The sequence below is a fragment of the Eleutherodactylus coqui genome, chromosome 13, assembly GCF_035609145.1.
Source record: "Eleutherodactylus coqui strain aEleCoq1 chromosome 13, aEleCoq1.hap1, whole genome shotgun sequence".
NCBI lineage: Eukaryota > Metazoa > Chordata > Amphibia > Anura > Eleutherodactylidae > Eleutherodactylus > Eleutherodactylus coqui.
This window is the reverse complement of record NC_089849.1, coordinates 102,096,252-102,119,189: the sequence shown is the minus strand read 5'-3', so window position 1 is coordinate 102,119,189 and position 22,938 is coordinate 102,096,252. Positions and strand designations below refer to the sequence as shown.

At 45.6% G+C, this 22,938-nt stretch overlaps 1 protein-coding gene across 1 annotated transcript in view; it reads right to left on the bottom strand.

The window, feature by feature from the left end:
• Nucleotides 1-22,938, bottom strand: part of CACNG4 (calcium voltage-gated channel auxiliary subunit gamma 4) — a 95,569-nt gene that overhangs the window by 34,076 nt on the left and 38,555 nt on the right. Inside the window, exon 2 of the mRNA XM_066586618.1 lies at nt 7,634-7,717. Within this exon, the coding sequence (XP_066442715.1) occupies nt 7,634-7,717 (84 nt within the window). The remainder of the gene's footprint in view (nt 1-7,633; nt 7,718-22,938) is intronic.

Here is a 22,938-nt window from a genome sequence, read left to right as displayed (position 1 = left end):
ACACATGTCGCCATTGCCCTAGCCGTATGGGAGTGCCCAGTTTTAGTATTTGCTTACATTGTTCACCACTTTACTGTCACTTTAGGGCTCAGTCACACGGGCGTTTGTATGCGCATCTGTCAGTTGCGTTTGCGATCCGCATCTATATAGAGCCAATGCTTTTCAATGGGAGCGGTCACATGTGCGAATTTTACATGTGCACAAACGCATGCGGCGAAAATTATAGGACACAACGATTCGCAGAACGTTGCTATCTGCGTTCTGCATTTCAAATTTCAACACAAACGTATGTTTTGAAGATGCCTGCGATTTTTATTTTTTGACCATGCCACACTGCATTCCCGTCGTGGAGCACGACGAAAAAGTTCCGGATTCATGCATGTTTTGATGCGCACTGCGCATATACCCAGGTCAGACGGCCGTTTTACCGGCACAGATAAACGCTGCTGAGTGCAGATTTTTCGCCGTGACGCCCGCTTTGGTCACACGATTTTTTAAACGCATCAGTTATGTGCACTAAAACTCGTGCTACCAAACGCCCGTGTGACTGCGCCCTAAGGAATAGCATCAAAATCATGAAAAACTCAATGTAGTTCACCATTATTTTTTTTTACTATCAGCACGTATTTTTTTCCCAAGAACTAGATATATCACTACAACAATCATTTCTTCCTTGTGGGGAGTTTCTGTCCCCTTTAGCCACTTTCCACCCTAAGCCGTAATAGTACATTATGACTTACACTTACCGCAAGCCGCCGTACAATTACAATGCTGTGACAGCGCAAGCTCAGGAGCTGCCATCACCTGCCAGTGACAGCTGTATTATACTGCCGGCACCCCAAGATCAGAGATAATTCCACTCCCAACTGTTTAATTCTTTAAATGCCACTGTCAATACTGACCAGTGTATCTAAAGGGTCACCGATGTCAGCCCATCGGCCATCGGTGATGCAATCTCGTTGGACCGGCCATCGGTGATGCAATCTCGTTGGACCGATTGGTTGCCACGGCAACCAGAGATATAACAGTAGCCTCCAGGCCTGCCATGGCTGTCAAAAGAAAAAGAGCAGAGATAACATACTGTAGTACAGAAGCATTGCCCTACATTATCAGAGCAATCATAGGATTGCATGTTCAAGTCCCCAACAGGGAACTCAACAGAAAAAAAACACAAGAAGGTTAAAAAAATAAATTAAAATGCCCCTTCTTATACACATGCCTTTTCTCCAACGGAAAAAAAATAGTTAAAAAATACTTTTTTGGTATCACCACGTGTGTAATGACCAGAACAATAAAAAAGTATTATGGATACCGCATGATAAACACTATAAAATGTAAACAAAAACAAAGCCAAAATCCTCTACAGTCTAAGGGCTTATTCACACATTCGTATATTGGCCGGGATACGGACGTGTGAAAAAGCTCTTACCTTGGCTTGCGAGCTTTTTGACTGGCGAGCAGGCTCTCTCCCAAATTTTTACTCTGATTTAAGAGCAAAACCTCGGGTTACGAGCTGTTTTCCGCATTGCAGCATTGCTTTCAAAGAGCCGCCGCTGCTGCCGGTGGCCCTTTTGAATGCAATGGGTTGCCAGCACCCCCTGCAGTGATTTTCAGGGAAGGGCTTTAAATATAAGCCCTTCCCTGAAAATCATCCCTAGCTGTAGGGAAAAAAAATAAATAATATATTTATATATACTCACCTGTCTGCCGAGGCTTAGGTGCGTCTAGCCTCCGCTTGTTCTCCCTGCACTGCTCTAAAGCTTTTCAGCAGTTGGGGATTTAAAATTCCCGCCTGCTGAAACGGCTGTGTCTGATTTGCTGAGCGTTCAGCCAATCACAGGCGGCGCTCTGCCATTTATTGAATTCAATAATAAATAATAATAATCAGTAATAAATCAGCGGATACTCACCTCTCTCCACTCCCCACTTATTCCCCACAGCGCGGCCAAGAGAACGGAAGAAAGAACCCTTGAGGTGTTAAAGGGAATCTGTTACCGTGTTTTTGCTGCCCCGAGAGGAGCAGAACTAGTGCCGGAGACCCTGATTCCAGTAATGACTCAGTTACTTGTTTTCATACCGTAGTTTTTATACAGTGACCTTTTATAAGATGCAACGGGCTCCAAGGTTGTAGTCATTGTGTGCGCACGTCCTATAGTCCTTAATATTCATAAGCTGTGGTTCATCCTACCCAATTGCGGCTGATTGACAGCTTTTATTCCTATGCAGAATATAGGAGGAAAGCTGCCAATCAGCAGTAGGCGGGATTACGAATACAAGGACTGCGGGTTGCCATTTGTAAAAGTGGACTTTATGACAACTACTGCACTGAATCTAGTAAGTGAGACATCACTGCAATCAAAATCTCTGCCATTAATTTAGCTGCCCCCCCCCCCTCCCCTGATAGGGCTGCATAAACCTTGTAAGAGATTGCCTCTGAATGCACAATCCAACACTGGAGATGCAGCAACGGGTGAGAGCCAATGGTGAGAGCTGATGACAGTGCTGGAGCTTAGGAGTCATTTAAAGATATGCACGATAATGACTACAATCCACTCAGACATCACAGCAAACTTCACCCTGAACTAATCAGCGGCATAAGAGAACACAAAAAAGTGACAAGTCACAATGCAAATTTTTTCTTAATAAACCGTCATTATCGCATCAAAGACAGAACATATTTACTGCAGTTTTATATCTGTAGACAACAAGTGTAGACTGACGGTCTATGACTGCTGACAAGCAAACACAAGACTGCGAGGCTGTCACTGCCCCCCCCCCCTCCCCTCATGATACTGACATCACTGAATAAAATATAATAGTAATATAATTACACTCTTTGTAAAAAAAAAAAATCCAAGCCGCTAGAAGACGTTGTCGTTTTGCTGCAAACCTCGTCCTGCAGTTCCATCTCAGGCAGATATGCAAATGATGAGAGTTGTGGTGATTAGATGGACGGTCTTGTCACCGGACGCCCTAAAAGCGCCTCCCCCTTGTCCTATAAGAGGCTCTCGGAGGCTCCTTGTGTGTAGTGACCTCTTCTTCCACTTGTGTGGAGCTTGTTGGCCACTAGACGCCTCTACGACGCAGAGAAGAGATGTAACCCCGTTACCAGCTGGATGGTTGTAACGATGGATTGTCCCCCACCGGGCCGTGGGGACCAGTGGATGTGTGAGGGCACACAAGGTGACCGGGCTCAGGACGCGCCCTACAGACCACCAGTAGAGAGGAGCGTCTGACCAGACTGTTAGGAGGTGTTGGGACCAGTGGATGTGTGAGGGCATACAAGGTGACCGGGCTCAGGACGCCCCCTACAGACCATCAGTAGAGAGGAGCGTAAGACCAGACTGTTAGGAGGTGTTTGGACCAGTGGATGGGGACACACAAGGTGACCGGGCTCAGGACGCCCCCTACAGACCACCAGTAGAGAGGAGCGTAAGACCAGACTGTTAGGAGGTGTTGGGACCAGTGGATGTGTGAGGGCACACAAGGTGACCGGGCTCAGGACCACTGACAGATCACCAGTAGAGAGGAGCGGTCCCCGCCAGTAGAGGCGGTACAAAGTGGTACTAGAGCCTCCATGTCCTCCTGTATCACATCTTGTATCCAAGCTAGAGGCGGTACAACACGGGATTAGAGGTTGCCTTCAAGGGGTCGTATTCTGCAATAAATGATCTTCTTAGGGCTCCCACACACTTGCGTTTTTGTAACGCTGCGTTTTTTGTTAAGGCGATTGTCAATGAGACTTTCTGATGTTAAAAACACAACGCAATGCACCAAAAACGCAAGTTGCATTGCGTTGCATTTTTAACATTAGAAAGTCCCATCGACGATCACGTTAACAAAAAATGCAATCGCAAGTGTGTGGGAGCCCTTAGGCTGGGTTCACAAAGGGCGGATTTGCCGCGGTTTTGCCGTGGCCACTAATCTCGGGATTAGCCAGCCATGTGGATGAGATTTCTCAGAAATCTCGTCCACATAGGACAGCTAATCCGCTGCAGTAAATTCGGTTGAAATCGGGGCCGCGGTTTCAAAAGAAGCAGCATGTCTATTTACTTTCTTTTTTTGTTTATTTACGTCGCGGCCGTGCTCTCCTCTATGGGAGCGCCGGTTGCAACGGAAAAGCATGCGGCCGAGCGGCTTCAAAGCTGCCGCGGTTCTCCCGGCGGAAATCTCGCGGTTTTTGCTGTGGCCAAACCGCGAGATTTCCAACGGGAATACGCCCAGTGTGAACCCAGCCTTACTCGGATATTGTAATCACTTACTTATATCAGCGCTACAATCACACAGTAAAAATTTCTTTCCATTCCGACAACTTCTTGGGAGGGCTGTTTTTTTATTATACTGACATCACTGGTATAATATAATTACACTGATCAGACATGACATCCACACACCTTATACTATAGTGACAGTATCCCATCTATTACTGACAACCAGCCCCTATATCATGTCTGAGGGGTTGTCACAGCCCCCCCCCCCCCCTTATACTGACATCACTGGTATAATAGAATATAATTACACTAATCAGACATGACATTCACACACCTTATACTATAGTGACAGTATCCCATCTATTACCGACAACCAGCCCCTATATCATGTCTGAGGGGTTGTCACAGCCCCCCCCCCCCCTTATACTGACATCACTAGGTATGATATAATTACACTGATCAGACATGACATCCACACACCTTATACTATAGTGACAGTATCCCATCTAATACTGACAACCAGCCCCTATATCATGTCTGAGGGGTTGTCACAGTCCCCCCCCCCCCCCTTATACTGACATCACTGGTATAATATAATTACACTGATCAGACATGACATCCAGACACCTTATACTATAGTGACAGTATCCCATCTATTACTGACAACCAGCCTCCTATATCATGTCTGAGGGGTTGTCACAGCCCCCCCCCCCTTATACTGACATCACTGGTATAATATAATTACACTGATCAGACATGACATCCACACACCTTATACTATAGTGACAGTATCCCATCTATTACTGACAACCAGCCCCTATATCATGTCTGAGGGGTTGTTACAGCCGCCCCCCCCCCCCCTTATACTAACATCACTGGTATAATATTATATAATTACACTGATCAGACATGACATCCACACACCTTATACTATAGTGACAGTATCCCATCTATTACTGACAACCAGCCCCCTATATCATGTCTGAGGGGTTGTCACAGCCCCCCCCCCCCTCCCTTATACTGACATCACTGGGTATAATATAATTACACTGATTAGACATGACATCCACACACCTTATACTATAGTGACAGTATCCCATCTATTACTACTGACAACCAGCCCCATATATCATGTCTGAGGGGTTGTCACAGCCCCCCCCCCCCCTTATACTGACATCACTTGTATAATATAATATAATTACACTGATTAGACATGACATCCACACACCTTATACTATAGTGACAGTATCCCATCTATTACTACTGACAACCAGCCCCATATATCATGTCTGATGGGTTGTCACAGCCCCCCCCCCCCCTTATACGGACATCACTGGTATAATATAATTACACTGATCAGACATGACATCCACACACCTTATACTATAGTGACAGTATCCCATCTATTACTACTGACAACCAGCCCCTATATCATGTCTGAGGGGTTGTCACAGCCCCCCCCCCCCCTTATACTGACATCACTGGGTATAATATAATTACACTGATCAGACATGACATCCACACACCTTATACTAAAGTGACTACATCCCATCTATTACTGACAACCAGCCCCTATATCATGTCTGAGGGGTTGTCACAGCCCCCCCCCCCCCTTATACTGACATCACTGGGTATAATATAATATAATTACACTGATCAGACATGACATCCACACACCTTATACTATAGTGACAGTGTCCCATCTATTACCGACAACCAGCCCCTATATCATGTCTGAGGGGTTGTCACAGCCCCCCCCCCCTTATACTGACATCACTGGGTATAATATAATATAATTACACTGATCAGACATGACATCCACACACCTTATACTATAGTGACAGTGTCCCATCTATTACCGACAACCAGCCCCTATATCATGTCTGAGGGGTTGTCACAGCCCCCCCCCCCTTATACTGACATCACTGAGTATAATATAATTACACTGATCAGACATGACATCCACACACCTTATACTATAGTGACAGTATCCCATCTATTACTGACAACCAGCCCCTATATCATGTCTGAGGGGTTGTCACAGCCCCCCCCCCCCCCTTATACTGACATCACTGGTATAATATAATTACACTGATCAGACATGACATCCACACACCTTATACTATAGTGACAGTATCCCATCTATTACTGACAACCAGCCCCTATATCATGTCTGAGGGGTTGTCACAGCCCCCCCCCCCCCCTTATACTGACATCACTGGTATAATATAATTACACTGATCAGACATGACATCCACACACCTTATACTATAGTGACAGTATCCCATCTATTACTGACAACCAGCCCCTATATCATGTCTGAGGGGTTGTCACAGCCCCCCCCCCCCTTATACTGACATCACTGGTATAATATAATATAATTACACTGATCAGACATGACATCCACACACCTTATACTATAGTGACAGTATCCCATCTATTACCGACAACCAGCCCCTATATCATGTCTGAGGGGTTGTCACAGCCCCCCCCCCTTATACTGACATCACTGGTATAATATAATATAATTACACTGATCAGACATGACATCCACACACCTTATACTATAGTGATAGTATCTCATCTATTACTGACAACCAGCCCCTCTATCATGTCTGAGGGGTTGTCACAGCCCCCCCCCCCCTTATACTGACATCACTGGGTATAATATAATTACACTAATCAGACATGACATCCACACACCTTATACTATAGTGACAGTATCCCATCTATTACTGACAACCAGCCCCTATATCATGTCTGAGGGGTTGTCACAGCCCCCCCCCCCCCTTATACTGACATCACTGGTATAATATAATATAATTACACTGATCAGACATGACATCCACACACCTTATACTATAGTGACAGTATCCCATCTATTACTGACAACCAGCCCCTATATCATGTCTGAGGGGTTGTCACAGCCCCCCCCCCCCCTTATACTGACATCACTGGTATAATATAATATAATTACACTGTTATCAGACATGACATCCACACACCTTATACTATAGTGACAGTATCCCATCTATTACTGACAACCAGCCCCTATATCATGTCTGAGGGGATGTCACAGCCCCCCCCCCTCTTATACTGACATCACTGGGTATAATATAATTACACTGATCAGACATGACATCCACACACCTTATACTATAGTGACAGTATCCTATCTATTACTGACAACCAGCCCCTATATCATGTCTGAGGGGTTGTCACAGCCCCCGCCCCCCTTATACTGACATCACTGGGTATAATATAATATAATTACACTGATCAGATATGACATCCACACACCTTATACTATAGTGACAGTATCCCATCTATTACTGACATCCAGCCCCTATATCATGTCTGAGGGGTTGTCACAGCCTCCCTATAACATAATGGGGGGGGGGGGGGGGGGGGGCTATACTCACGCAGCAGATATTCAGAGCTGTCATGGTCGTAGTCATTGTCTTCTGGAAAGTGATTAATCCTGAAGCAGTTTCCCTTGTAGAGACCTGAATGGAGAGAATAAGACATGGTGGATGTTATTCTGCTGGAGCCCCCTGTCCTCCCAGTTTCCCCAGAGCCCCCAGAGCGCCTTACATGGTAACATCTGGACTTGGTCCAATTTAGGAGGTGTAAATGTGGAGGAATACTGTGTATTTATCCCCTGACCAGCACTTTGCGAACAGCTTTACTCAAAGCTCTTGACTGCGATTCTGTTTTCCTGATAGCTGATAACTGTGAGCAGTAGACTGTATTTGCCTGTCTTCTAGTCAGCTGTCCCCCATCCTGAAATGGCTGATAACAGAGAGCAATAGAATGCACCAGATGTCCCTATATGGTAAATTTTACATTTGTACTGGATTGTGGACAGCGTAATAATTAACCCATTGTATAGATTACAGTGATAGACGTGAATGTGATTTACCCCGGCGGTGTAACTGTCTCCTTCTACCTCTTATAATAGAGGAATAAGCACAGACTACAGACTACAGACCTCAGACTTGGTCTTCATGTGATGAGGTAGAACTTCTCTGACTCTTGGAACTTGCAACATTTCCTTCATTTTCTATAGTAACAGTAAACTTTCAAAGGAAGTTTGCAGTTCATGTATTTAAGTCCCCAAGACTGCAATACAGCAAGACTGAAGACACGACACTCAGACTGTTCACATAACCAAGAAGTCTCAGACTTTACTGTCTTTACACTAGTAATGTAATAGGATGATGGAACAATGAATGCCTCTACAGCACCACCTACTGGAAGGCAGCATTCATGTCAAGTCAAGCCGTCAAGTCAATGTCAGACTGAGGGGCAATCTGAGGGGCAATCACCCTGAAACAGTCTGTCTGGGCCTGCTTATCTTTTCCTTCTGGTGAAGACTGGCTTTGGCTCATATTCCCAGTCATTGTTACTCTGCTTGTTAACCCCTTAATGACACGGCTTATTTTGGCCATAAGAACTCAACGATTTTTGGGTGATTCTCACCTCCACTCTGCAAAAGCCATACCCTTTTTGTTTTTCTATCGACATGGCCGTATGAGGGCTTGTTTTTTTTGTGTGGCAAATTGTATATTTTATTAGTACCATATAATGTATTTTAAAACTTTTTACATTTTTTTGGGAGTGCAGGGAGAGAAAACGCACCAATTCTGACATTGTTTTTTTATTTATTTTCTTACATCCTCATTTTGTTCTGCAGACGGCTAGGATTACAACAATACCAAATTGTCTATTTATTTAAGGTTTTTCCACTTTTGCACAATAAAAACTCTTTGTTTTGGGAAATTATTTTTCTACATCGCTGCATTCAAAATCTCATCATCTTTTTTATGTTTCCAGGGACTTGTTTTTTTGCGTGATGAGCTGCAGCATTTATTAGTACCATTTTGGGGTTCATATGGCTTTTTTGATCACTTTAATGACATTTTTCTGGGAGGCAAAATGAACAAAATAAGCATTCTGCCTCTGGTTTTTAGGGTTTTTTTCCCCGTGCAGGATAAATAGTGTGCTCAATTTGTTGTACAGGTCATTTAGGTATACAATGATACTAAATATGTGGAATTTAAAAAAAATATATATATTTTTTATACAAACATGAAAGTACGCAAAAAGGCGTTTTTTACCCACGTTTTAAAAAACTTTTTTTAATACTATTTTTATTTTTTTTCTACATTTTCATGTTGCTGTAGGAGATTTAAAGAATGGAAGCTCTGATCGCTATGATAATGCATTGCAGTACTTACATTGTCGATGACATCACAGAGGGAGCGCAATCCCTCTATGAATCCTTTACATACCGCACTGTACCTTGATACGGCATATAAGTGGTTAAGAGCGGGGATCGCTGTTCTTAAGCATCTCAGTTGAAGTACCATCCACCTGATGATCCAATCATCCCCATGAGTAGAAGGCCCCACTACCATGATAGAAAGCATCAGAGTAGAGGAGCCAAAAAACTCAGTAAAAGACCTCACTTCCATGGTAGAAGACTCAACTGGTGTATCATAGTAGAAAACCCAAACATTTTTGTAGATGACCCACTAACATCATACTTTTTATCCCCACTTCTATAGGGGCTGCATACATAACTGCACATACCGGTATATCTTGCTCTTAAGATATGTTTTCTTAAGATGCATCCGTAGAAGAATGATGGGGAGCATTTTATGCGGTCCATATTTGAGGGCCGGCCAATAATTTCTTGCATATAAGTCATCGTTCTTCCATCTATGACATGATTGTATAGGACGTCTATAGTTGTACATGCAATGCCATCAACAGATCCTGTCATGTCTCTCATCTCTGTTGTAATTTCAATTTCTCATCTGTAGTTTATAATGGTTTTGACTGAACACAAGATGGCAGAACTGAACTTCACCTACAGAAGTCGCCTTTTGTAGGTTCTATCACTGTTTCCCATTGTTCACATATTGGCCCCAGGACTTTCCATAGGGCCAAATTGTGTAACAACTGAACAGTTGACAGTGAACACATATGAAATACATATCAACACTAGTAGGTAATACAAAAGTAAGAACTCACCGTAAGGTGACCATAATCAATTATTAATAGAGCAAGTGGCCACAGCCTAATATATAACCACCATAATATGTAGTACCAAACTCTACACCTCCTATACCCCAATAGACAACTGCTCAATAGAAAAAAATCTAAAAGTGCAAGTGCAAAATAGATCTAAAATAGCAGCAAGGCAGTATAATTAAATGTGTCAGACATGGTCACAAGGCAACTAGCCAAAGACATGTAGCAGAGTAATCGGGCAAAATACTACTGCAAAGAGAGGAGGGAGTCACAGACCCCATGCGTATCGTTAATCTAAATTTAGCTTCATCAGGGGTTTAGATAATGGCACAAACTGAGAAGATGGTTGATGGAAACAGAAATAACAAACTGGCCATAACTAACCCTAATGCTAGCTCTTCCTCTTTCCCTCACCCTAACACTGGACACCGCTGTCCCTGAATAACCCTAAGATATCTCCAAATGGAAACCGAATCTGAAACTCTGTCCCAGACAAATAATTAGAGATTACTAATAAGCCTTTTACATGGGCTGGCAGTCAGATGAACGACTCCATGAGCACTGATGTCACCGCTAAGGTCTATAGCGCTTGTGCAGAGCGTTTATACTAACAGCTGCAATGCGGGCTTCTCGCTCAGTGCTTCATCTTCTATGAGCGTTTACAGTGAACGATAAGCCCATGATCCAGCAATGTTTTTTATGCTGACTGAAAGTCAACGATAAAGACCTATGAGCGAATAGTGAGTGATTTTTTTGCATTTTCACTGCACGATTATCGCTCATATTCCTTGCACTTTTGTGTAAATTAGGAAGCAGAGAAAAGAAATCTAAACTGAGCAGAAATAAACTAGAAGCAAGACAGGGACTCTACTTGCAAAAACAAAGCTAGACTAGAAACAAAACACTAGGTTAGGAACAAGCTGCTAGAAGCAAACAAAGAGCACTGAATTTAAATGCACATAGAATACGCTAAAACCAGCACCGCATTGCAGAAGCCAGGAATATTTAAAGAGAGGCAAAGCCAATAAGGAACACCTCCACAAGCGAGGCTGAGTTGCAGTGGTGTGGTCATTTAATCTACTCTAATGAAACAGCTTTGGAACATTTGCATAGCAACTGCCCCAACAACAGGAGCATTCCTGCTGTTTGTAACATGGCAACTGTTAAGTCAGTGACATTACAAACCTTTGGCGCATTTAAAGTGATCTAAAATGTTTTTTCCTTGCACTGTTGTGTAAAACTGGAACATGTCTACACTAGAAAAAGTACAAACATCCTCGCAGAGTAGCAGTCCAGAGGGGCAGACATTTTGGATGGATAACTAGGGTTTTATAGAAGTACATAACATGGCATGGTGTCAGAGAGCGGCACTGATGGCGGACATGTGTCTCCAGCGCTGGGACTCAGATGTGACTCACTGCACAGCTTCAGGAGACAGGATAATAAGGCTTCTTAATGACGTGATGGGGCAGAGCTGGGAGCATCTCCCGCTGGCGGACGCTTGTCCCCGATTACTCGCCAAAGGTCACATCTCAGATACTAGTGTGCGGCGGCATGTTTAAGTCTGTCGGCTTCAATGATTCATCCCGACACACGAGCCAGAGAATTAACGTGGGAAGAAGACGTTGATTCACCTTTATTACCTTTAAATGTTAATTGCATGTCTAGCTTCAATCACAGGCTAGTTTCACACAAGCGTTTTGTTGCGGCGATTTTGCCATGATAAAACGCTGTCCGAAAACCACGACCATCTGAAGCATTGAATTACAATACATTTGTTCAGATGGGTGATTTTCCGGTGTGTAGAAAATCGGCCGCCCAGAATGCACTCCATATGCGCTATCTCTTCCAGCTAGCCGATTTCACACACTGGAAAATCGCCCATCTGAACAAATGCATTGGAGTGCATTCCGGCTGGCCGCTTTTATGCCGGACGGAAAAGATAGGTTTTGTCCTATCTTTTGCAGGAATATGCTGGCTGTTCCCATAGACTCCTATGGGAGCCTAAGAGAACCATTAGAAAAGGGAAGGGGGAGGGAGTTTAGCAGCGGCGCAGGTTGCTAAAGTCCCTCCCCCTTTCCTTGTCGGCAGCTCCCATAGGCTGGGAAGAGAGGGGAGGGAGTTTAGCATAACTAACTCTGCTAACCTCTCGCCTGTCCCACCCAGTCCCCTTGCCGTTCATGCAATTTTGTCCATGATTCAGCCAGCCAAAAATTGCAGTGCCCATTTGAAAGAGCCCACAGAGTAAAGGCCCATTTACACGGAGCAATGATCGCTCAAAAAACACCCAAAATCGATCGTTTGAGCGATAATCATTGCATCTAAATGCGCGTCCATTGCGCACATTTTTTATGCACTGCTAGCTGATCGTTAAATTCAAGCCAGCCTAAAAATCATCATGCGGTCTTATCAGGATTACACGCTAAATTCTTCACAGATAGTGCTGATATCATTATTACTAGAGATGAGCGAGCGTACTCGCTAAGGCAAACTACTCGAGCGGGGAGGAACGGGGGGGAGATCTCTCTCTCATTCTCTCCCCCCCCCACTCCCCCTGCTCACTCCCGCAACTCACCGCTCTCCCCCGCCGGCACCCGAATCTTTTGAGACGAGCAGGCAGGTACTTGCATAAGGCACTACTCGCTCCAGAAAGACATCAAGTCCCCTTTTAAACTCCTCTATGGATTTTGCCATCACCACATCCTCAGGCAGAGAGTTCCACAGTCTAACTGCTCTTACAGTAAAGAACCCCTTTCTGCATTGGTGATGAATACTGCTTTCCTCTAAACGTAGCAGATGCCCTCTTGTTACCGTCGCAGTTCTGGGTATAAACAGATCATGAGAGAGATCCTTGTATTATCCCCTCGTGTATTTATACATAGTTATTTGATCACCCCTTAGGCCGCCTGCAGACGAGCGGGTCGGATCCGGCGGTGAGAATTCTCGCCGCGGGACCCGGCCCGAGCGCCTGCAGAGAGCGGCGCGTACTCACCCGCGCCCGGCGGCCCCGGCTCTTTCATGTGCCGGCTGCCGGGCAGCCGGCGCATGCGCAGACCGGTGCCGGCGGCCGGGTGAGTGACGTTTCTGTGTGAGGCTCTGCGAGCCCCGCACAAAAATAGGACATGCCGCGGTTTGTTTGCCGCGCGAGATTTCGCGCGGCCAAACCGCGGCCGTCTGCATAGGAGTGCGTATTGTAATGCACTCCTATGCTGGCTTTCAGTGGCGGAAATCCAGCGGGAAATCCCGCCGCGGGATTTCCGCCAGTGTGCAGGCGGCCTTAGCCGTCTTTTTTCTAGAGTAAATAATCCCAATTTTGTTAGCCTCTCTGGGTATTCCAGTCCAGTCATTCCATGTATTAGTTTAGTTGCCCTTCTTTGAACCCCCTCCAGTACTGTAACATCTTTCCTGAGCACCGGTGACCAGAGCTGTGCGCAGTATTCCATGTGGGGCCTGACAAGTGCCTTATATAGTGGGAGGATAATGTTCTCGTCCCTCGCCCCTGTACCTCTTTTAATGCATCCCAAGACTTTATTAGCTTTTGCAGCAGCTGACTGGCATTGGTTGCTCCAGTTTAATCTACAATCCACTAGTACCCCGAGGTCTTTCTCCATATCACTTTTCCCCAGCAGTACCCCATTTAGTGTATATTGGTGACATCCGTTTCTCCTGCCCATGTGCATAACCTTACATTTATCAACATTGAACTTCATTTGCCATTTTTCTGCCCAAGCCCCCAGCTTATCTAGGTCTGTTTGTAGCCGCACATTGTCCTCCGTTGCATTGATTATCTTGTATAATTTTGTGTCATCTGCAAATATTGATATTTTGCTGTGCAGCCCCTCTATCAGGTCGTTGATACATATATTGAACAGAATGGGGCCTACTACTGAACCCTGTGGCACCCCGCTAGCGATGGTGGCCCAATCAGCGTACGAACCATTTATTACCACCCTCTGCTTTCTATCTCTGAGCCAATTCTTTACCCAGATACACACGTTTTCACCCAATCAGAGCTGTCTCATTTTGTATATTAGCCTATTATGTGGCACGGTGTCAAAGGCTTTAGAGAAGTCCAGATATACAAGATCGATAGACTCTCCCAGGTCCAGCCTAGAGCTTACTTCATCGTAGAAGCTGATCAGATTGGTCTGACATGATCAACCCTTCATGAATCCATGCTGGTGAGGAGTTATTCCCTTGAGGTGCTCATCGATGGCGTCTCTCAGAAACCTCTCGAATATTTTTCCCGTTACTAAAGTGAGACTTACCGGTCTGTAGTTACCAGGCTCACATTTGGTCCCCTTTTTGTAAATTGGAACCACGTTGGCAATGCGCCAATCCAATGGTACAATCCCGGTCTTGATAGTATCCACAAATATTAGATATAGCGGCCTAGCTATCACATCACTTAGTTACTTTAGTATCCTTGGGTGTATTCCATCTGAGCCTAGCGATTTATCGATTTTAATCTTCTTTAACCGGTTCCGCACTTCCTCCTGCGTTAGGCATAAGATATTTTGTGAGGCGTTCATTTTATTCCCCTGCATCTCATGTGGCATTTCCTTTTCGTTTGTGAATACGCTTGAAAAGAAACTATTTAATAGATTTGCCTTCCCTCCATCATCTTCAATGATTTCTCCCGCATTATTCGTTAAAGGGCCAGTGCTCTCGGTGCAAATCCTTTTGCTGTTAATATAATTGAAAAATAGTTTCGGGTTGTTTTTGCTCTCTTTGGCGATCCATCTTTCTGCTTCCTCCTTGGCAGTTTTGATCTTATCTTTGCATATTTTGTTTTTTTCCCTGTATGATTTTAGCGCTTCTTCGCTGCCTTGTTGCTTTAGTAGTTTGAACTTTCTTTTTTTCATTTATTGCCTCTCTTACCGTCTTGTTGAGCCACATTGGTTTCGTTTTACTTGAGTTTCTTTTATTTTTAAAGGGAATGAACTGCTCACATGAGGTGATTAGGATCCTTTTAAACTTTTCCCATTTGTCCTCTGTACCGTTATTTTTGAGGATGTTGTCCCAATTAATGTTACCGATAGTAGCTCTAAACTGATCAAATTTTGCTTTACTAAAGTTTAGTTTATTTGTCGCTCCCTGATAAGGCTTCTTATTGAATGACAGCTGGAAGTTGATTATATTGTGGTCACTGTTCCCCAAGTGCCCCTCAACCTGTACCCCCTTTATTCGGTCTGGTTTGTTAGTACTAAGTCCAGAATGGCCCTCCCTCTTGTTGGTTCCTGTACCAGTTGGTTCAGATAATTATCTTTAATTGTTCTCAGGAACTTATCACCCTTGTGAGATTTGCAGGTTTCGTTTTCCCATATTACATCTGGATAATTACAGTCCCCCATGATAATTACTTCGTTGCGGTTTGACACCTCTTCTATCTGCCTTAATAGTAAGGTTTCAGTTTCTTCTGTTGCTTTTGGTGGTCTATAGAAGACCCCTATCAGGATTTTGTTATTTTTTTCTCCCTGTATTTCTACCCACAGTGATTCCACATGTTCATCTCCTACTCCTATATGTTCCCGTAGTCTCGGCTTTAAGTATGATTTAACGTACAGACATACCCCTCCCCCTTTCTGGTTTCCACGGTCTCTTCTGAAGACATTGTAACCCTGTAAATTCGCCGCCCAATCGCACTTATCATCAAGCCATGTTTCCGTTATTCCGACTATATCATAGTTCTCATCAGCCATTCTCGCTTCAAGCTCACCCACTTTACCGATCAGACTTCTTGTATTCATGGTGATTAGAGATGAGCGAGCATACTCGCTAAGGCAAACTACTCAAGCGAGTAGTGCCTTATTCGAGTACTTGCCCGCTCGTCTCTAAAGATTCGTTTGCCGGCGGGGGAGAGCGGGGAGGAACGGAGGGGAGATCTCTCTCTCACTCTCTCCCCCCCCCCGCTCCTCCCTGCTCACTCTGGCAACTCACCGCTCACCCGGGCCTCCAGCCTAATCTTTAGAGACGAGCGGGCAGGTACTCGAATAAAGCACTACTCGCTCGAGTAGTTTGCCTTAGCGAGTATGCTCGCTCATCTCTAGTGGTCATACAATTTATACAGGTTTTTTTGTTCTTTAAATTCATTTTGTCGCTAATGGTACTATTGGCCAATCTGACAGTTCTAACTGTACTAACCCCCCCCCCCCCTGTTTGACCCTCATTCCCATTGCTTAGACCCTGGTCGCTAGCTACACTGACTACCCCAGTATTTCTCTTTTTGCCCTCCCCCCAGTCCCTAGTTTAAACACTCCTCCATTTTCTAGCCATCTTCTCTCCCAGCACAGCTGCACCCTCCCCATTAAGATGCTGAGTAGCTACTTAATAGTTTATGCAAAATGATCACTCAAAGCTGTCACTCAAACTGTCGTTTGAGCGATTTTTGAGCGATCATCACTCCGTGTAAATGGGCCTAGGTGGCTAGATGGCAAGTCCTGAAACCGCGGTCTGCAGAAGGGTTCCTCTTCTTTTTGGAGACGTCTCTGATTAGGCTGGTGTCTGATTTCTTTTGAGAGAGAACTAATTAGCGTATAACTGAAAATACAGTCTTCTAGCTGCGCTTGACAAAAACAAAGTCAATCGAGGAGGAGGATTTTCCTTATGAAGAGTTCAGTTAACTTAAAGGGGTATTCCAGTTAAGTAAAGATGCTGTCAATTGAATGCCAATCAAAAGTTCTTTGAGTTTGCCATTTGGTTCTACTTTGGATTCTGTGTCTGTAGCTCTTAGGCCACTCTCACAGATGTGCCTTTTACTGTGATCTCAATAGGGCCTTGAACGCAGCATTTTCCAACGCTGTGATTTTTTAGCGCTGTCTGCGCTATTTTGATGCATTTTTGTTCTTCTTTTAACATACCTCATCACCCATCAGATTGATAGGGTGCATTAAAAATCGCTGTCAGCGTCAAAATCGTGGCATTTTACCGACACTGTGTGTGAGAGTGGCCTAAAAACCATTACCGCAATCCACTCAGGTTTAACTCGCAGCACACCTCAGGGTTCTTCAAACCAAGCAGAAAAAGGGACTAATAAGTCCAACGGGTGCACGCCAACAGTGTGGGGGTCAGAGCCTCAAAAGACCCCCCAAGGTATATCACGATATCTCACAGAAGGTTCGTGGCAGCATCCAGGGCGTAGTGCAAAAACATATACTTTATTCCTCCAAAAACATGCTACGTTTCGACCCTCATGGGGTCTTCATCAAGCATGCTTTTTTTGGAGGAATAAAGTATATGTTTTTGCACTACGCCCTGGATGCTGCCACGAACCTTCTGTGAGATATCCTAAAAACCATTACCTTCTCTGGGCATTTCCGAAGTGTTAATTCACAGGTTGCCTCTGGATAAGACCTGTAAGCATTCTAGCGAAAGATGTCGGGCTTATTCAGTTGGAACGACCAGGGACGGCTTTTTCTCTCTTCAGCTCTCGGGACCGTATTGTGGACCAATAGCAGGGCAGCGCTTCGTGGAGAAGTACAAGGAAAAAAGTACAGAGCGCGCAATTTTGCTAAATGTAGTTTCAAGCTGCATATTGGTAGGTATGCAGTGCCAACATGGAAAATTGTGATGTAGAAAAATATTAAAAAACGGGACACGATGTGAAGGTAATGGCTGCTCAATTTATACCCATAACCAGCTGTGAATAAACCTGGCACAAACACCTTTCACATCTGAAGTTTTGGAAAATTTGCCTCATAACCAGAATACCCCATTACTCCATTTTCAGTTTTTCCTCCCCTTTTTAAAAAAAATCATAACTCCATGCAGCACACTAAAGCGCAACGCCTCAGCACGAATGCAAGATTGTGTCAATTTAAAACCGCAAACACAAAGCATTTGCACTCACAACTTGCACCTCTCCAGGCAATGATGGAAGGACCCCTGTCCCTAACTAATCAGGGAAAGTGGGAACCCCTGCCTAAAAGCAGGGTGCTCGTCCCGATAAGGTCAGCCCCAACTATCTTCATCTGGGACCTGGCTATCCATGATTGGGAACCTGGAGAAGTGCACAAAGCACATGTAGGACACAACACTGTTCACACACACTGAACACAAAACAGGACTGCACATAAAGCACGTGTCTGGCCACCTGCACAGACATAACATACGTCGCTGTTCACACCAACACAGTGTAACACAAACTACATAGCATAGGACTGTAAATAAAGTACACATCTGGCCACTTGCACAGACATACCACATGTCACTGTTCACACCAACATAACAGGTTGTGTATACAACATATAACAGGAACCACACCCAGAGCTGACCTGCATACAGATGGTAAACTATAAGTAGTCAAAGTGTCCTCACAGCAGGGGAATAGAAAGTCAGTCACTGTGCTGACATAGGGAACAGTGTCAGGCTTTACCCATCTGAAACACACATAGGACAGTAGATGTCTGGGGACCGCACCTGTCAAAGGCAGAGCAAGAGGGGGTCTGTATATGATGCAGAACTCACATGCCTACAGATGGTAAACCATAGCCAGTCCAAGTGTCCTCACACCAGGGGAATAGAGAGTCAGCCACCCTGCTGACATAGGGAATAGTGTCCGGCATGACCCAATTGACACACACATAGGACATCGGACATCTGGGGGGCAGCACCTGTCAAAGGGAAGGAAAGAAGGGGTCTGCATATAATGCAGATGGGGGCTTCAGATGTCCAGACCATCCTCAGGGGAGGAGAGAGGGTGACTACAGACTAGCATGCAAACACCAGCTCTGAGTTGGATTAACAGTGATACATAAAGCACTAAAATGAGAGGCAATCTTTCACAAGAGTTTTCTGGAATTTATCTGCAACAGACAAGAGGGGATTGGCTGGTGGAGAATACCACACCCAGCCAGCTCAATTAACCCCTACCTATGAAGGTGTGTACAAGGAAATCTGTAGAACCACAGGTCCCAAAAGCAAAACCTTAACAGTACCTTCCCTTTCAAAAAGGGGCCTCTGGACCCTTTGGGCAAAAAAAAAAAATTAGTGCAACTTCTCCAAACCACGCACGTGTACAGAATTTATCTATAAAGGCCCTGACACCAAGGCAAAGACGGCAAAAAGGAAGCAGTAACAAATAGTGCACCTAAAAACAGGACCACTGCACCTTACACAACCGGCCTCACTCACAGTAGCCTAAAAGTGCACAAGCCAAGAGGGGAAAAGATGGCAACCCTTGCTACTGACACAACGTTGCATAGAGCTTATCCAAATGGGCCTAGTGCAGGACGCATACATGTCAGGTAGTAGTGGGCATAAAACATAGGTACATACCGCACAGTGGTCTGCAGCAAACGCTAAGGCTGGTTATTATGTTATGTCTGCTCGATGCACTATAGCGCCACTCCTTAGCACGGATGCAGAATTGCATCCTTTTAAACCGCAAACACTCACTCAGCATTTGCACTAACAAATTGCACCTCTCCAGGCTGACTTGGAAGGACCCCTTTCTCTTACTAATCAGGGAGAATGGGGCACCCCTGCCTAAAAGCTGGGTGCTCGTCTCAATAAGGTCAGCCCCACTGTTTCTTCTGGGACCTGGGTTTTCCTGATCAGGAACCTGGAGAAGTGCACAAAACACTGTTCACACACACTGAACACAGAACAGGACTGCACCTAAAGCACACGTCTGGCCGTCTGCAGAGACATAACATACATCGCTGTTAACACCAACATACAAAGTAACACAAACCACACAGAACAGGACTACACATAGAGCACATGTCTGGCCATCTGCATAGACATACAACACACATCACTGTTCACACCAATATTCATGGTTGTGCATACAACATATAACGGGAACCCCACCCAGAACTCACATGCCTACAGATGGTAAACCATAGCCAGTCCAAGTGTCCTCACACCAGGGGAATAGAGAGTCAGCCACCCTGCTGATGTAGTGAATAGTGTCAGGCATCACCCATCTGACACACACATAGGACATCAGACGTCTGGGGGGCCGCACCTGTCAAAGGGAAGGGAAGAAGGGGTCTGTATATGATGCAGACGGGGACTACAGGGGTCCAGACCATCCTCAGGGGAGGAGAGAGGGACACTACAGACTAACATGCAAATACCAGCTCTGAGTTGGATTAACAGTGATACATAAAGCACTAAAATGACCAGCAATCTCTCACAAGACGAGGGGATTGGCTGCTGGAGAATACCACACCCAGACAACTCAAATAACCCCTACCTGTGAAGTTGTGCACAAGGAAACCTGTAGTACCACAGGTCACAGAAGCATAACCTTAAAAACAATTTTATTTATTCATCGGTGTAGATGTCTGCGGGCTAGTACTGAATAACTTTTAAAAAATTCTAAGTGGGGTGAAAAAAACTAACTTCCACCATTTTTGGGTGCGTGCACTATGAATTTTATTCTGTGAGTCAGTATGATTACAATGATGCTAAATTTATATAGTTTTTTTTATTTACTACTTTTATTTAATTACTAGTAAAGATATTTAATTTTTTAACCCCTTAATGACCAGCCCATAGTGTTTTTACGTCCTCCCGAAGTGGGCTTTATTCTCTGAGAACGTAAAAACACGCCTCCTGCAGAGAATAAAGCCCCTCGGGCTCTGGACGTGACAGCTCCATGCTGTCGGTGTCCGCAGGTAGCCGACAGCATGGAGCTCTCATCCCGGGCTGCGGGGATCCCCCCCCCCCCCCCCCGGCATTGCGATCGGCGCTATCCAATGGATAGCGCCGATCGCAAAAAAGTAAAAGTTTGAAAAAAGTTAAAGATTCAGCTGCCCGGATGGATCGGATCCATCGGAGCAGCTGAAATTACTCACCTGGGTCTGGCACGCTGCTCGCCGCTCTCCTGGTCCTCCGGGTCCTGAAGCCGGCGTTCTGCGCATGCGCGCCAGGCGGCATTACGTCAGCCGCATGCGCAGAAGGCCTGGCGGCCCGGGAAGTTTAAAATCTCCTGGCTCCCGGCTCCTGTAGGTAGCCGGGAGGCAGGAGATGTCAGCGGGGACCGCGGTGAGCGGTCCCCGGTACCGCGATCGCCGTTATACAATGGATAACGGCGATCGCGGAAAAGTTGAGAAAAAAGTAAAAAAAAGAAAAGCTTCACCTCCCCTCATGGATCGGATCCATGAGGGAAGGTGAAAATACTCACCCCCCTTTCTCCGTGTCCTCCGGCTGGTGTCGGGACCATCCGCTGGCTTCTGCGATGTGCCGATGTGGCGCGCATGCGCAGAAGGCCGGCGAGCCCGGCAAATTCAAAATCTCCCTGCACCCGGCTGTCACAGATAGCCGAGTGCAGGGAAATATGACTGGGGACCGCTGTATGCGGTTTCCAGTCATATGATCACCGTTATCCATCAGATAACGGTGATCATATAAAGTTAAAAAGTCAAAAAGAAAGTTAAAAGTTAAAAAAAGTTTAAAAAGTTAAAGTTTCATCTCCCCTTACGGATCGTATCCGTAAGGGGGGATGAAATTACGTACCCTAGGTCCCGGATTTGTTCCGTGGTGGGATGTTGATCCGTGGACCTTACCCCAGCTTCTGTGCATGCGCCCGTCAGCATGATGGCGGACGCATGCGCAAAACTGAAAGATTGCCCATGAAATTTAAAATCTCCCTGCTGCTGGCTACCAAAGGTATCCAATGCATAATGGCGATCACGTAAAAGTTCTTTAAAAAGTGGAAGTTTCATCTCCCCTCACCGATGCGATCGGTGAGAGGAGATGAAACATCTTCTCGTAGGCTTCCGCATTTGAATCCAGATGCGATTATCCTCCATGGACCCTTCCGGCTGCTGCGCATACGCCCGCCGGCAAAATGCCGGACACATTCGCAGGAGCCGGGGAGCCCAGGAAATTTTAAATCTCCTTGCTCCCAGCGTTCGTCGCTGAGTGCTTGGAGCAGTGACCGGCGGCCTCGTTGAGCGGTCCCCGGTCACGTGATAAAGTAGCGATCTAACATTAGGCCGGTCATGCATGACCGGAGAGGAATTACGGGTTCTGCATGCGCTTGATCAGCGGTAATCCACGGATCAATCACATGCATTGGATTACACAATTCCCCCCAATTAGCAGGTCGAAATTGCGTAATCCACTCGCAGAAAACAGAACACAGCATGTTATATTTTACTGCGGATATCCGCGACCTAGAGCCCCTTGTGCTCTATGACCGCAGATATACCTGCAGCCCATGTGTAAACACATTGTGAATGGGCTGCGGGTACCCGGGTCATCTGTAAGCGACAGCGCAGGAAATATGAACAAAAAACGGTGTACTGCGCATGACCGCCTGTGTGAGTAGGCAGTTATGCGCAGTACATTACGCGGCCTTACGCAGGGTCACAGCCGGGCTCACAGCTGGGATCCGCTGCGGGCCTCCGTAAGCGGATTCTGCATACGGCCGTGAGAGCCTGGCATTATTTAGACCGCTACCTGTAATCCGTAATTTACAAGAAGCCCCGGGAACGCTCGCCTTCATGCAGTTCCAGGAGCAGCTTGTTGAGCGCCTTCTATGTGAGACCGCCGCACCGCAGCAAGATTACAAAGCCTCACAGAGCGCCACTTTTTACACCCCATCCCCGCCGCTGAGGTCACGAAATACCCCCAAAAAAACAAGAGAGGGGGTGGGGGATACCCGGTTTTCTTGCCCCATGTGCCCATCCCAACCAGCCTCCGTAATTACCCCTGTCTTCGGACATAAAACACA